The sequence below is a fragment of the Rhinatrema bivittatum genome, chromosome 5, assembly GCF_901001135.1.
Source record: "Rhinatrema bivittatum chromosome 5, aRhiBiv1.1, whole genome shotgun sequence".
Taxonomy (NCBI): Eukaryota; Metazoa; Chordata; class Amphibia; order Gymnophiona; family Rhinatrematidae; genus Rhinatrema; species Rhinatrema bivittatum.
The window spans coordinates 361,712,307-361,728,835 of NC_042619.1; the positions used below are offsets into that span (position 1 = coordinate 361,712,307).

Consider the following 16,529-nt stretch of genomic DNA (forward strand, 5'->3'; position numbering starts at 1 on the left):
CTGCGCGGGAACCCATGCGCAGCCGCACAGAGCTAAACTGTGTAATGGCTTTGAGAAGCTCCGCCTCCCAAGCCTTGACGGACAGCCCAAGACAGCATGGCTGATTCATCCTGCTATCTACGGAAACACCATTTACGGTAAGCAAACTTGCTTTTTATTTTATTTATTTAAAGCTTTTTTATACCGGCATTCATGATAAAATCACATCATGCTGGTTTACAGAAAACAAGGGGAGTGATAACTTTGAACGATAAACATGTGTTGAGAGGCAGAGAAGTAAGTTACAATAAAACAAGGGAAGTTGGAACTGGGAGAAGAAGAGCAGAAGGAATAATTTAGGCAGTAACAATGAGAGGAATTATTTACATAGTGTTGACGGGAAATTTACAAGTAGTTGTAGTCTGACTGGTGAGAAAGTTAGGAGCGTCAGTTGTGATCAGGAAAGGCTTGCCTAAAAAACCATGTCTTTAGCCTTTTTCTGAATGTTAGTAAGCAAGGTTCCTGTCTGAGGTCAGGGGGAATGGCATTCCATAAAGATGGTCCGGCAGTAGAAAAAGCCCGTTCTCTGAATGTTTGATGGTGTGTAACTTTTGTTTGTGGAACGTGTAGGGATCCTTTGTATGCTTCTCTGATTGGTCTTGATGAGGAGTGTAGTCTGAGCGGGATTTGAAGGCTGAGAGGGGCTTGAGAGTAGATGGTTTTATGGATGATGGTGATGGACTTGTGGAGGATTCTGAAGTGACTTGGGAGCCAGTGTAATTTTTTGAGAATGGGGGAGATGTGATCTCTTCTTCTGGCGTTTGTTAAAATCCTGGCGGTAGCGTTTTGCAGCTTCTGGAGTGGTTTTATGGAAGAAGAAGGGAGACCTAGCAAGATAGAGTTGCAGTAGTCTATCTTGGAAAAAATTATGGCTTGTAGGACAGTTCTGAAATCTTGAAAGTGAAGAAGTGGTTTTATTCTTTTCAATACCTGTAGTTTGTAGAAGCCGTCCTTGGTGGTACGGTTGATGAATGTTTTTAAACTTAAGTGGTTGTCGATTAGGACTCCTAGGTCTCTAGCTTGGGAGACAAAGATGTTTGATGGTGTGTTTTGTGTGGTGTTGCTGTTTTCCGGGGAAATGAGGAGTTCGGTTTTCGCCGAATTTAAAATCAGGTTTAGACTGGAGAGGAGGAGGTTGATTTCTTGTCGACAGGATTCCCAGAATTCGAGAGTTTTTGTAATTGATTCTTTGATGGGGATCAATATTTGCACGTTGTCTGCATAAAGAAAGTGCTTTAGTTGAAGGTTAGTTAATAGCTGGCATAGAGGAAGTAAGTAGATGTTGAAGAGGGTAGGGGAAAGAGAGGATCCTTGTGGAACTCCTAGTGAGGAGTTGCAGCGAGGGGATTCTTTATTGTTTATTTGCTTTGTTGCTCAAAAATCACCACTATCACAGAATTTTTTTGGTGTGGGTTTATCAAGCACACTCCTCAATAAAGACCAAGGCAAAAAAAAAAAAAAAATTATTTCCTTGTCCTACCTAAGCATATCTTTTATCCCTTAGTTACCTAGTGGCCCAACTGACTTCTTCATAGTTCTTATGCTTCAAAAGTGCTTGAAAATGGGTCAAGAGAGAATTGGCGAAGAAGCTTAAAAGAGGTAGAGGCAAAAGCTTTAAAAAAAACAAAAAAAAAAAAAAATTAACCCATCACACCACCACACCCCACAAACCAACCTGTTTCACTACTTTTTTTTTTATATCTAAACTGCCAGGACTTACACTGTTCCCTTTTTTCCTCATTAGGGTCTGCTTTCTCTTTATTTGAAAGATGATCCTCTGGCTTTAACTCCCTCTATCACGACACGAATAAACTATGCCAGTCATTTGATCTTTTGACTTTCAATATATACATTTTATCTGGATTTCCGAGGTGCTATTTTTAAAACTAATTCCATTACTCATACAAACTTTTAACCTTGGCAACTGCTCCTTTTAGAATGAGTAAATTAGTTGAAGAGAATCTATCAGTCTTCTTTTCTTCTTTTTAAAGGTTATAAGATAGCAGAGTTGCTTACCTGTAACAGGTGTTCTCCCAGGACAGCAGGATGTTAGTCCTCACATATGGGTGACATCATCAGATGGAGCCCTGTCAAAGTTTCTAGAACTTTGACTGGCACACTGAGCATGCCCAGCATGCCACTAACCCTATGGCCAAACGGGGTCCCCCTTCAGTTTTATTTGTAGCAAAAAGTTCGAGCGAAAAATAAAATAAGAAAACGGTATCAAACCCAACTCCACGGGGTGGCGGGCGGATTTCATGAGGACTACCATCCTGCTGTCCTGGGAGAACACCTGTTACAGGTAAGCAATTCTGCTTTCTCCCAGAACAAGCAGGATGGTAGTCCTCACATATGGGTGAATAGCAAGCTACAGGCTGATTCATAACGAAGCAGGCCACGCACACACCTCATTGCCAACAGGCACAACAAGTGGGGTGCTGTTGGCAATGAGGCAGTCTGAAATTCACAGTGGTTCGAGGTAGGATGAGTTAGGTTTCTACACTGGGAATAAGTTCCGTAGGACACACTGGCCAGAGACGGAGGCGTGGAGAGAGCTCCACATCGCAGCCCTGCAGACGTCCGCAATCGGTACCGAATGGTAGTGTGCTACTGATGTTGCCATGGCCCTGATTGAGTGTGCCTTCACCCGTCGCTGAAGTGGAAGGCCTGCTTGCTGGGAGGAGAACGCAATGTAGTCTGCCAACCAGTTGGAGAGAGTCTGCTTGCCCACCGCAATTCCAAGCTTGTTTTTGTCAAAAGCAGCAAAAAAAAAAAAAAAAAGAGTTGGGTGGACTTCCTGTGGACTGCAGTGCAGTCTAAATAAAATGCAAGCACACGCTTACAGTCCAAGGTGTGCAGAGTTCGCTCATCTGGCTGAGTGTGAGACCTTGGAAAGAAAGTGGGCAAAACAATAGAGTGGTTTACATGGAAGTTAGTTACTACCTCAGGAAAGAATTTAGGGTGAATGCGAAGAACTCACCCTTGTGTAGGGTAACTAGGTCACAAACGGCCTGTAACTCACTTACCCTGTGAGCAGATGTGATGGCTACTAGGAAAATTATTTTCTATGTAAGATATCCGAGTTCACAGGAGTGCAGGGGCTCAAAAGGAGGTCCCATGCCACGATCGGTGGATGTAAAGGAGGCTTAAGCTGTAATAAGCCTCTCATGAAGCGACTCACAAGGGGTTGAGCAGTTATCGGAGCATCCCCTATTCCTTGATGGTACGCAGAGATGGTACAGAAGTGTACTCGTATGGAGGAGGTCTGGAGACCAGATTCAAAGAGGTGCCAGAGATAGTCTAAGAGTTTTGATGTGGGGCAAGAAAAGGGATCAAAGCCCTTCTGTGTGCACCACAAGGTAAACCTCTTCCACTTAGAGTGTTAAGACTGCCGCGAGGAAGGCTTCCGTGAAGTTACGAGAACTTGAAAGACGCTACTAGAAAGATAGAGGGGCTGTAGTATCAACCTTTCAACATCAAGGCCATCAGAGACACTGTCTGGAGGTTCGGATGGCGCAACTTGCCATGATTCTGTGTTTTGAGGTTGGGCGCCGTGCTCAGGCAAATGGGTCCCTGGACAGATTGGTTTCCCATACTTTTTGACCTGACTTGGCGTGGCCAATATGGGGCTATGAGTATCATTGAGCCTCGGTCCTGTTGTAGCTTCACGAGAGTTTTGCTTATTAGCGGAATCTGAGTGAAAGCATATAGTAGGCCTGTGTTCCAGGGGCGGGCGAAGGCATCCATGGTTGGTGCTCTTCAGTCCCTGTGCAGGGAGCAGAAGCATTCCACTCTGCGGTTCTGATAGGACACAAAGAGGTCGATGTTCGACTGACTCCACCGGTGGAAGATTCTGCTTGGAACAGAGGTATCCACTCGTGGGGCTGGAAACTTTGGCTGAGGCAGTCCGCTACTGCATTCTATGTGCCTTCCAGATAAGTGGCTCCTAGTAGTATTGAATGCGACAGGGCCCAGGCCCAAATCTGCACACCTCTTGGCAGAGCAGGTAAGAGCCCGTATCCCCCCCGTTTGTTCAGGTACCACATTGGTTGTCTGTTTGAATCAAGACTACCTTGCTCAAGAGGCAGTCTGTGAATGCATAAAGGGCGTACCGCATCACTCGAAGCTCTAGGAAGTTGATCTGATAAGTTGCTTCGGGTTTTGTCCAAATCCCTTGGGTTTGAAGGCCTTCAACATGGGCTCCCCAATCTAGGTTGGAGGAGTCAGTGGTTAAGGTCACCTGAGTTGCTGGAAGGGAAGACCTGTTTGTAAGTTGGCCTTGTGAGTCCACCAGGCAAGGGACAGATGAAGCTGGTTCGTTATATGGACAAGGGACGAAAGCGGCTGAGTGGCTTGGTGCCACTGAGATTTTAGAGTCCATTGTGTCAGTCTCATGGCTAAGCGTGCCATTGGGGTGATGTGGACTGTTGATGCCATATGGCCAAGCAATGTGAGGAACTGGCAAGCAGAGGCGGCTTTGTTTATGGCAGATAGCGTTGACAACGTTGGACAGCATGGTTGCGTAAGAACCCCTTTGCCACTGTGGTGTTCAGGTCTGTTCCAATAAAGGAGAGATGGTGAGACGGTGTCAAGTGGGATTTTGGGTAGTTGATCAGAAACCCCAATGAGTGCAGCAGATGTATGGTGAGACTGAGGGAGTCGAGGGCTCCTTGCCTGGACTGGCTTTTTATGAGCCAGTCGTCTAGGTATGAAAAGACATGGCGCCTTTGCCACGATTGCCAGGCACTTCACGAATACTCGGGGTACTAAGGCTAGGCCGAATGGCAGTACCTTGTATTGATAGTGCCTGTGACCTACTACAAATTGCAGATATTTGCGATGAGGAGGGAAGATTGCAATTTGGGCGTATGCGTCCTGAAGGTCCAGAGAGCAAAGCCAATCCCCCTTGTTGTAGCAGAGGGAGTATGAGGCCCAGGGACACCATTCTGAACAGTTCCTTGTGAAGAAATGTGTTTTAAGGCACGGATATCCAGAATAGGCCGGAGGTCGCCGGTCTTTTTTGGGATTAGGAAATACCAGGAGTAGAACCCTCTCCCCTGTTGAGTCACCGGAACCGGTTTTATGGCCCTGGCTAACAGAAGGGTCGAGGGCTCTGACTCGAGGAGTCCTGTGTGTTCGTCCCAGCTCCAGGCTGGAATGGGCTGGGAGTCCAGGGGTACAGTTGAAAAATTTAGAAGGTAACCATGGGTTATGATGGATAGTACCCACTGGTCTGTGGTAATTGGGCGCCAATTGGTTGCAAAGTGGCACAGGCGGCCTCACATGGTGAACTGGGTTGTGGGATCAATGGGGGGGGGGGGGGGGGGGGGGGGGAAGAGATGGCTGCTGTGCTCCGGAAAGGAGTCAAAATCCAGTCCGCAAGACCAGCTTGTGGAGCTTGTTGTGCTCTAGGTGTCCATGTCCTCTCTGAAGGGCCTGAGCTGGTCGAGCACGGGACGTAGGAGGATAATATCTGTGTGGTCTGTAGAATTGCTTCCTGGTGTGCCTGCGGGTTACGGAGGGTGTCTCCGAGGTGACAGTTGAAAGCTGACGTAGGGTCTCATCATGGTCCTTTAACTGGGCCACTGCATCTTGAATTTTGTCCCCGAACAGGTTTTCACCTGTACAGGGGAGGTCTGCAAGTTTATCCTGCACCTCCGGGCGTAGGTCTGAGGCCTTGAGCCAGGCCCAGCATCAAGCACTGATGTCCGCTGCTGAGACTCTGGATGCCGTTTCAAAAAAGTGAGTCTTAAGCAGCCCTAACCTCGTTTACACTTGCTTCCAAACCTTTTTGTAAGATGGAGGTTAAGATCTCTTGATGCTGCTGTGGTAGGGTCTCTGCGAATTCCTGGACTTGTTTCCAGAGATTCCTATTATAATTGGGTCACGTACAATTGGTAACTGCTATTCGCGCTATTACCATGGACCCTTAAAAGACTCTGCATCCCAATGCATCTAATGCTTTCTGTTCTTTACCAGGAGGAGCAGAGGAGTGTGGACGGGATTTTCTAGCCTTCTTTTGGGCTGATTCCACAACTACAGAATGGTGGGGCAGCTGGCTCTTTTGAAAAGCCTGGGGCTTGTTGGACCAGGTACGTAGCATCTGTCTTTCTGTTGACTGGAGATACAGTTCCTGAATGATCCCACACCCTGTGGAAGAAGTCAAGAAGAACTTCGTGCACTGGTATTGCCATTACCTCTTTTGGAGCATCTCCAAATTGTAAGATCTCCAACATCTTGTGGCAAGCATCTTCCTCAGTTACCGGTGGAAATGGAATGGTTTCAGACATCTCTTTGACAAAGCTGGCAAAGGAGAGGTCTTCCGGAGGAGAACGACACCTTTCTTCCAGAGGTGAAGGCTCTGAGAGCAATTTTTCGGAAGCTTGTGAGGAATGGTCTGAGGATGCATCCTCCCATGGATCATAGGGAGTTTCTCCTTCTCCCTGAGGGCTCTCTGAGGGAGGAAGGATGCCAAAGCTGAGAGGGTGGGAAGGCATTGTTGGATGACGTGGTGGCGTCGATAGTGGAGGCACCGGCATCAAGGGTACCGAAGTAGAGGAGGTGGTTTAGGCACAGACAGCCCCGGCGGTCGTGGAACGGGTTCCGGCATTGGTTGTTCCCATGCAGGAATCGGGCCGGAAGTCGCCTCTTCTTCCTCAGAGAAACCCAGTATGGGAAATCGGGATCTGTGGAGGCCTCAATGGTTGACTGTGCCAGCATATCCGGTGGCACAGGTTGAGTCGGTAGGGCGCCAATAAGTGTGTCCAGGTGCTCGAAGAGTAGTGCAAACATCGTGGGCACCGGTTCTGGTGCTGGTATGGGGGCCGGCACCGGTGGCGACTGGAAGCCCCAAAGGGCATTCAGCACTGCCTATTGGACCAGTCTGTCCAACTCCTCCCTGAAGGCTGGTGTGGATAACACTGCGCCTGGTGTAGGAGGCAGACTAGGCATTATTGGAGCCTCCACAAGGTTCTGTGGAGGCTCAGTACCCGGCACAGATATCGGTGGGGGAACGCCTCAGGGTCCTGGGTCCAGAGGAGGATGGGGCTCCTCTCCCTGGGATCTTTTTGCAGGCAGCTTGGTGGAAGTCGATGCCGCTGTGGTATCTGTGCCGGCACTGGGTGGTGACGCATGTCAGTGCCGATGTTTCCCGCGGTGCTCGGTCCGGTCCTTATCCAGCACAGGAGGATAAAGACACCAGTGCCTTCAAAGGGGTCGGTGACGGACGGCCACCCACTCCGAAATGGATGGACACTCTCCGGTCTGTGCAGCTTGAACTGGAGTCAATGGAGCAGAGCATTTTGAAGCAAACAAATACTCCATCTTCTCCAGTCGAGCGTGCTGGCCTTTGGGGGTCATTTGTGCGCAACTGGGGCAGCGACTGACGTCATGTGAGGGCTCTAAGCACAAAACAAAAACATTGTACGGGTCCGTTATGAACACAGTCCTCAGACACTCTGGGCATTTTCTAAACCCGGTCGCTATGTTGAAAAAAAGTGGTGCGTGGTCGGTGACAGTTGGGCACCAAGCGGTATGCCACCGGGAACAGACCGCAAATCGCGAGAAAAACACTTACCGAGCGGAGGGAACGGTGTCAGAAAATGTGTTATTAAATTGTGTTTATTGGTAATTACCTATATTCAGTGTAGTCAGTAATCAATAGGCCATAATAGAAACATAAGCATTGATTCTCATATGCTTTTCCTTTTTTTCTTTTCTAAAATCCAGCACTAGACAAGGACCTCTCGAATATCTTCCAACCCTTCCCCCAGACCTTGAAAACCTGCAGAGGAAATACAGAATTCTGTTATCTCTATGTCTGATTGTAAAGAGGCCCACTTCAAGAAAAAAAAAAAGGGGGGGGGTTTCGACTACTTTAGTCAAATTGTTGATTAGCTGTTTCTTAGGAATGCTCAGAAAGCTGAATCTTTCTCTTTAAGTCTAGTTGAGAGAGGCCCTATACAGAATTTTTTTTTTTTTTTTTAAAGAACAGACCACATTTTAATTAAGGACATCTGGGGTCCTTGGAAAGACCGGAATACGTAATTTCTTATCTCTGCAGAGTTAGAAAAAACAACGGAGATTTCTCTGCTTTGCTAGAGAAGGTGAAAGAAAACTCAGGCAACATTTTTAATTAGCTAAGAGAATGCTCCCTAGCTTCATATCCTAGCTAAAGCAGGAAAAAACAATTTTAATGAACTAATTTGAAACTTTCCAATGTTTCAGACCACTTTTTTTTTTACATGGGCAAATTAGCTGCCTATTGATAGAGAAGAAAAAGACTAGCCCCAACCTGTGGTTTTATTTTCGGTTATAAAAATAATGCCTAACAAAGAAAGAGAAGTGGTTGCTTCGTGTATGTGTGTGAGAGAGAGAGACTTAAACAGCTTCATTTGATAAGAGAAAATTTAAATCTCTAACGTATGGGAACCCTTTTAAACTAAATGCTATTGTTTCTAATTGGTATATGTATTAGAAATGCATTGATGTTATAAGAGAATGTCACTTGTAGACGTATATTTAATCTCTATTGTCTGTCAACTTAGTAACAGTAGTTACTTTGATAATTATTTACTGCTTGATTAGATTAAGATTTAAATATGGAAATGTTTCATAGAATCATTTAGAGGTTTTAAGATTTGATATTTTTCTTTTATCTGGAATAAAAGAAGATATTTTAATATTTACCATCTGGTTTATTTCTCTGCATGCTGTGCTATATCAATCATTGGTTAATATAATTCTAAAGAAAAGAACTCTGGTTAAATAACACTGGGCAATAATGAAAGTGTTACTGACCTAAAAAGGTCCTACTCTGTAGTATCTTGATGTGCTGAACACGAATATGACTACGAAAGGTTTTTATTGGCTCTCGTTTTGAAGATATTTAATATAGTTCACTTTCTATGTTTAGTCGTGTAAATTTATCCAGTAGGACTGTAACAACATTCTAAATAAGCCTAGAATGATGTAATATTGCATAATACCATCATGCACACATCATCCAGAGTTTATTACATCATTTTCTGATGCAATGCAGTTCTACTGCCATGCTGCTGCTGAGTAAGCCGACGTCAGCAGTGTACTATATGAAGCCCAGTCAGAAAGGGTGAGCATTTGAAATATTCATGCTGGCTGACTACTGCTGGACACTCCGCAGAGATGCTCCCGAACAGGGGTACAAGAGACAAGCAAAGAAATCTAAGACGTAGTCTATGACTTCATTTTCCAAATGGTATTAACCGTAGGTCTCCTACTATTGGCATACAATTCAAGATGTAATTATATTATTGCATGTTACAAAAACACTAGAGCCAATTTTGCATTTTCACAGTCACATTCATGTTTAGCACATGGAAACGTATAAGAATTGACTAATTTCATTTCCGTAACATGACTTTTGTGAAAATGTGTTGCCCAGTGTAATAAACTTCTTGCCTATAGGCAGGAAGGGTAAAAAAAATAATAAGATAGGGTTGTTTTTCCAAGCAGGATCTACTAGTGGTTAGCCCCCAGATTATTCTTTTTTCACAACGGAGCGTGATGGAGGACCCCGGTGAGGGTAAAATTAGGAAGATAAACGAGTTTTTCTGTGAAGAAGAGTGTGAGGAAATTTCTCAGAGCTTCTAACCAGGAGGCAAACTGCTGTGTGGAAAAAAAGACTGAAGGGGGACCCCATGTGCCCACAGGGTTAGTGGCATGCTGGGCATGCTCAGTGTGCCAGTCAAAGTTCTAGAAACTTTGACAAAAGTGTTCCATGACAGGTCTCCATCTGATGATGTCAACAATATATGAGGACTACCATCCTGCTTGTCCTGGGAGAAACTGCAGTAGTTTATTTAAATGTCCTTTCTCCAGTAATTATGTCAAATTTGATTGGGTGCCTTTAGTTGCAATGAAACTTTTTGACATGTTACACAAGAAGTCATTATTCCTGTTCTCTAAGTTTTGACTTTTAATCAGAGGCAGCTTTTAACAAGTGTAACATTATAACATATTTGTACTACAACCTTGTACTTGTTTTCCTACAGTCTGACACTATAAACTAAAAATGCAGAAAGAATTGGACCACAGAGTCACAGGAATACATAGAACAGGGACAAGGCCAATTGACATGTCATCTAAAAGTTATAAAACACATTCTTAGAAAAACACATAAGGCCGTTAATGCTGCAAAATTCCAAGAAAAGCTTTTACATATGAGATGAGAATTAAATTACTATATGGCCATTCAGATTATTTGTTTATAATAGAAAGCCACACATAGAAATTGTGACAATTATGTAACAGTCTAGGGGCTGGAAATATAACTAAATTCTATATAATGCTCTATTATCAGTCAAATCCTTTGGGGAGATGCAATACAGTGCGCTGAGCCCAGCACACTGTATAACCTGCAGTTGGATGTGGGTTGTAGAGGCGCTAACTAATCCCCTTATGCAATAAGGGAATTAGCACCTCTACAACGTATGTCCAATACGGAGTGAAACTAATAGCGCTCATCACATGCAAAAGCATGTGAATAAGGCTATTAACTATTCACTCCCTATGCAAAAAATAAAAAAGTGTGCATCTAAGACACACAGTTTAGCTATCAGAAATTAACGCCTGCCCGGAGCAGGCGTTAATTGCTGAGCACTACTAAAACTAGTCAGAAAAGCAGAAAAAAACAGCTTTTCTGTATTTCCTCCTACTTAATATCCTTGGGAACAAAAATTGGCCCCTACACTGTCACATGTCAGTGAAAGGACCAATCCCCTTTCAGGACAGCCTTCTGAAAGCAGATATGAAAATTGGTTCTTACCTGCTAATTTTCGTTCCTGTAATACCACAGATCAGTCCAGAAAAGTGGGTTGTGTTCTCCTTCTAATTGTTCTGACTCCACCAGCAGGTGGAGTCAGAGAACAATTAGAACTTTGGGCACTGCTACATAAAACGAGAATGCCACCTGCAGTCACTCAGTATTGACCTTTACCCAAGCCCATGCTAACAGAACTAAACAACAAAGGGTAGCACCCAACCAAATTTCCGGACTACCACTTCGTCGCTGGCAAAAACCAGATCGAACAACTGCTAAAAACTGCTCCATGAATCACGCCTGCAAAAAAGGAGCTTCAACAATAAAAAAAAAAAAAAACACAAACTTAAGCAGGTTCTGACCAAGACAGTCTTTCAGTATCTGAAGAAAGGGGTGACCTCTGGACTGATCTGTGGTATTACAGGAACGAAAATTAGTAGGTAAGAACCAATTTTCATTTCCTGAACATACCCAGATCAGCCAGAAAAGTGGGATGTACCCAAGCCACCCTACACTGGGCGGGAACCCGAAAGATCTGCACAAAGCACACTTTCCCCAAAGGACTGTTCATCAGAAGCCTTAACGTCCAATCGATAATATTTCGTAAAAGTGTGAATAGACTACCACACTGCCGCCCTACAGATCCTCCTGAGGTGACAGTAATCCACTGAGATATGGTCGCCTTTGACGCTTTGTCCCCCTTCTTTGGGCCACCAATAGAACGAACAAGTGATCAGAACGTCTGAAGTCATTGGTAACTTCCAGATAACGCAATAAGGTGCGCCGCACATCCAAAAAGATGAAGGTCTCTGTTCTGAGAAGACTCCCGGGACCAGTTCAACTGGATCTCCAGCTTGCGGTCCTGCATATCCTTAAGGGCAGCCGCCCCAGTAACCGGGCTAGTAGTCTTTTTGTGACTGCTGAGACCGCGGCGTCCACCTTTGGAATCTTCAGTAAATCCAAAACAGACGATAACGGGTACAGTTTCACCATAGCTCTGCTCACCTTCAAACTAACTAAATAAAAAATATAACTAAAGACTGCAGGTGTGCATCTGTACCACTCGCTGGAATCAGAGAAATACTGAGTGACTGCAGGTGGCACTCTCGTTATGTAGCAGTGCCAAAAGTTCTAATTGTTCTCCGACTCCACATGCTGGTAGGGATACACAACCCACTTTTCTGGACTGATCTGGGTATGATCAGGAATGGTCCTTTCACTGACATGTGACAGTAAAGGGACCAATCCGCAATAAGTGAAGGAGTGAATAAATTAATATTAAGTGCCCGACACTATTCATTTTATACACTCCTTCTGGTGCTGGTAGTCAGGTTGGGAGAGTGCACTGGTTAGGAAAATGGAACGCTGATAAATTCAGCATCCGTTTTCTTAACCGGCGGACAGCCACCACAATCGCCCTTAGCACCTCCGACAATGCGAGCCCTAATTTAAATACTGCATCGCGCCCCTAGGAGAGGTGCCTGGGGGCGAGTTATGAAAGCGGGCGCAGAATACACAGCAACCGCTTTCAGCACATGTTTTTTTGCATCGGCCCCTTTGAAAGGCAGTTGTGCCTTGCATTGTACTCTGCCACTCCTTAAGGAACCTTATTTAATATTTTAGATTTATATTTTATAGCATTTAATAAAAAGCTTTTCTTTACAGCTGTTGGCTCTAAGCATCTACTTTCACAAAACTCCAACATTATTACTATTGCTAAGCAGCTCCACTTGCTGCATTCCACCAAGGACTAGATCTACATGAAAGCCCAAAAGATGATATTAATCTTAAGTTTGCTTATTGGGTGGGTACAGAGTTCTTTAAATGTTGATCATATACCACAACTGAAGGGAACAAGCAAAAACTACATCTATAAAAACATAGAACAGTTTACTTTCTAAGGATTATTTCAGAGCACATCTTACTTACCGATGTAAAATCCGGCTTCAATTCAATCACTCTACTTAAATCAGGAATTGCAGCTTTAGACTTGCCCATTGCCAGATATGCTGTTGCCCGTCTGTAAAAGGCAATGTAGTTATCTGGGTCTCCATCTAGAACCAAAGCAATCATGAGTCAAGAACCAAATGCAATACATATTACATTACTGCAACAAACCTATACATTCAACAGCACACATAATAAAATATCAGTCAAGAGAAAAAGCTACAGGAAGTGCCGAAAAATAAAATAAGAAACGTAACAAACCCAATACCGCGGGGTGGCGGGCGGGTTTCGTGAGGACTAACATCCTGCTGTCCTGTGAGAACACCTGTAACAAGTAAACAATACTTGCAGTTCAGCTACATGGGCTCCCTAGCCGAGGATAGAAGCATCGGTGGTGAGAATTATTTGAGGATCTGGAGCCTGGAAGGGCAAGCCTTGGAGGAGATTGATCTGATTTTTCCACCAGGCTAGACACTGACGGAGTGAGTCAGTGATGTGGACAATGGTCGACAGGGACTGAATGGATTGAGTCCATTGTGACCTGAGAGTCCACTGCATGACTCTCGGCCAAGCGGGCCATTGGGGTAACCTGAACTGAGGACGCCATATATCCCAGCAGGATGAGGAAGTGGCGTGCAGTCGTGTGGTGCTGAGACAGCAGCTGATGTGTGAGAAAGACGAGAGTGAGAGCTCGCTATCGAGGCAGAAAAGCTTTTGCCTGCAAGGTGTCCAAGTCTGCCCCTATGAATGATAAAGTTGGAGAAGGAATTCAGAAGGATTTGTCGTAGTTGACGAGAAATCCTAACGAAATCAGAGTGCGTAAGGTAAGATGTAGGGACGACAGAGCAGTTTGAGTGGGAGCCCTGATCAACCAATCATCTAGATAGGGGTAGACGTGAACACCTTGAGTCCTGAGGAAGGCTGCAACTATTATGAGGCATTTTAGGAAGGCTCGTGGTGCAGATGCCAGGCCGAATGGAAGCACTAAGTACTGATAGTGCTTGGAGCCTACCAGAAATCTCAGGAATATGCGATGACAGAGTTATCACAATATGTGTCTATGCGCCCTGGAGGTCTAGAGAGCAGAGCCAGTCTCCTCTTTGCAAAAGAGGAAGAAGAGAACCCAAGGTTACCATTTTGAACTTTTCTCTATGGAGGCACTTCTTGAGGTCACGGATGTCCAGAATTGGACAAATGCCTCCCAATTTTTGGGGGGATTAGAAAGCACCAGGAATAGAACCCTAGGCCATGCTGAGAGTAGGGCACTGGTTCTATTGCTTTGGACTGGAGGAGGAGGGAGACCTCCTGTTCCAGGAGGATAGAGTGGTCGGATGTTCTCTATGTCGGTAGAAGTGGGGAGTCCAGTGGGATGGAGAGAAAGTTCAGATGATAACCTTGAGCGATTATTGCCAGGACCCACTGGTCTGAGGTGATTGTGCCATTTCAACATCAGGTGGCACTCAATCGACCTCCCACTGGTATGTGAAGTAGTGGAAGCTGGCTGCTGCTCTCTATGCAGGAGTCAAAAACCTGAAGCAGGGCCCGGCTGAGGAGCTGCTTGAGGCTTTTGTTTTCATAGTGGACAAGACTGGGTTTTTTGGAAAGATCTCTTAGAACAAGCTCTAGAGACTGTGGTGGGTAGGATTTCTTCGGATGGAAGAATGACTTCTTAGTGTCCTTTCGGGGAGGTTGTTTTGAGGAATACTCAGAAGGCATCAGAGAGAGCTGTCTCAGGGTCTCATGATGGTCCTAGAGTTCCACCACAGTCCTTTGAATCTGCTCGCCAAACATATTGACTCCTACACAGGGTAGGTCGGACAATCTGTCCTGTACTTCAGGGCTAAGGTCCAAAGACTTGAGCCAAGCCCATCTTCTTGCCGAAATAGCAGCTGCAGATACCCTGGTAGCAGTGTTAAAGATATCGTAAGATGTTCTTATCTCATGCTTGCCTGCCTCAAATCAAAGCCCTTGTTCACTAGGGTTTGAAGTTGTTTTTGGAATTCTTGAGGCAGGAGCCTGTCAATTCCTGTATCTGCTTAAATAAGACCCTGTTGTATTGGGTCATATAGAGCTGATAAGAGGCGATTCAGGAGATGAGCATTGAGCCCTGGAAGACCCGGTGATCAATGGCATCTAGAAATTTCTGCTCCTTGCCTGGGGGAAAAGAAGAGTGGGGTTTTGATCTCCTTGCCCTCTTTTGGGCCAATTCTACAACCAAAGATTGGTGATCCAACTGAGATTTTTGAAAACCTGGGGCCGACTGTACCAAATAAGTGGTGTCAGCCTTCCTGTTGACTGGAGCAACAGAGCCAGGGTGTTCCCAGTTCTTTTTGAGAAGATCCAGAAGAAACTGGTGAATAGGGATGGAGGTTATTTCCTTAGGAGCATCCAGGAATTGCAACAGCTCCATCATTTGATGCCTGTCATCTTGTTCAGTCTGTAATTGGAAGGGAACCAATTCAGACATCTCCTTCACAAAATTTATGAAGGAAAGGTCCTCTGGAGGAGAACGCTTCCTGCTTTCAGTAGGAGAAGGTGGTGAAGGCAAGTCATCTGTGTCTGGTAAAGAATCATCAGTCCAGGTATCATAGGGATCAGCACCTGCCCCTCTAGGAACCAGTGGGGGACGGGGCGGTGGAATTCCTGAAGGTCCAGGTCTAGGCTCTGAAGGAATAACTGGAGGCACCGATGAAGGCATCGAATGCACCAGTGCAGGCATCAAGGGATGGATCAGTGGCACCGGACGCATCGGCATCGATGGCTGAGGCATCGGTAGGACCCCCAATGGAGGGATGCAGAACGGTGTTTCTCCTCCCGATGACAAAGTAAGCGGAGAGGGCACTGGAGCCATTGCTGACCCGGGATCCATCAGTGGAAAAAGCGGTGCCAACACTGCCGGAATTGGGTCGGTTCCACGTTTGGCACCGGTGTGGGAGGAACTTGGAGTCAATGCATCTCCTTGTCAATGGCCTTCTGAACCATCCGGTCCAGTTCTTCACGGAGACCTGGAAGCAATTAGCCCCGGCTCCGGAAGGGGAGAAGGAGGCAGAGGCATAGCCGGAGGGACCACCGTTAAAGGCAGAGTCGCGGCTCCCGATACCTGTCCGGGTGAGGGTTGCCTTGGTGACCCGGTCGCAGAAAAGGTCGGTGCGTTTTGTGGATGGGGCTTTTTCAATGGCGGCTCGGAAGATGATTTTACTCCCTCGATGGTCCCCCGAATCATTCCTGACATGTGGTTCACGATGATGTTGAAAAGAACTAGTCCCAGGACAGCTCCATGAGGAACACCATTAGTAATGTCTCCCCTCCTCAATGTAAATTCCATTTACCACTAACCTTTGTTGCCTTCCACTCAGCCAGTTTCTAACTATATTCCATCCGAAGGGTGCTCGATTTATTTATAAAAGTCTACAATACAGAACAGTGTCAACAGCTTTACTGAAATTCCAATACCTTTAACACAGTTGGCCAAACAGGTGGATAAAATGATAACAAGAACCAGAAGATGGTCAGCAGAAAAAGGGGAAGTGATATTACCCCTATATAGGTCCCTGATGAGACCTCATTTGAAATACTGTGTACAATTCTGGAGATGATACCTTTAAAAGGATATAAACTGCTTGGAATTGGTCCAGAGGGTGACTACTAAAACGATCAGTCTAGGCTGGGTGTATGCAGGCTGGGCAACAGTGCCAGTTCTAGCTTCGTTAGAGATCAGCCCATCATATCCCAAACCAGCCCAATC

The 16,529-nt window shown here is 45.5% G+C and overlaps 1 protein-coding gene across 1 annotated transcript in view; it reads right to left on the bottom strand.

The window, feature by feature from the left end:
• Nucleotides 1-16,529, bottom strand: part of DNAJC3 (DnaJ heat shock protein family (Hsp40) member C3) — a 401,955-nt gene that overhangs the window by 324,853 nt on the left and 60,573 nt on the right. The window contains 1 exon segment of the mRNA XM_029604719.1: nucleotides 12,767-12,891. Within this exon segment, the coding sequence (XP_029460579.1) occupies nucleotides 12,767-12,891 (125 nt within the window).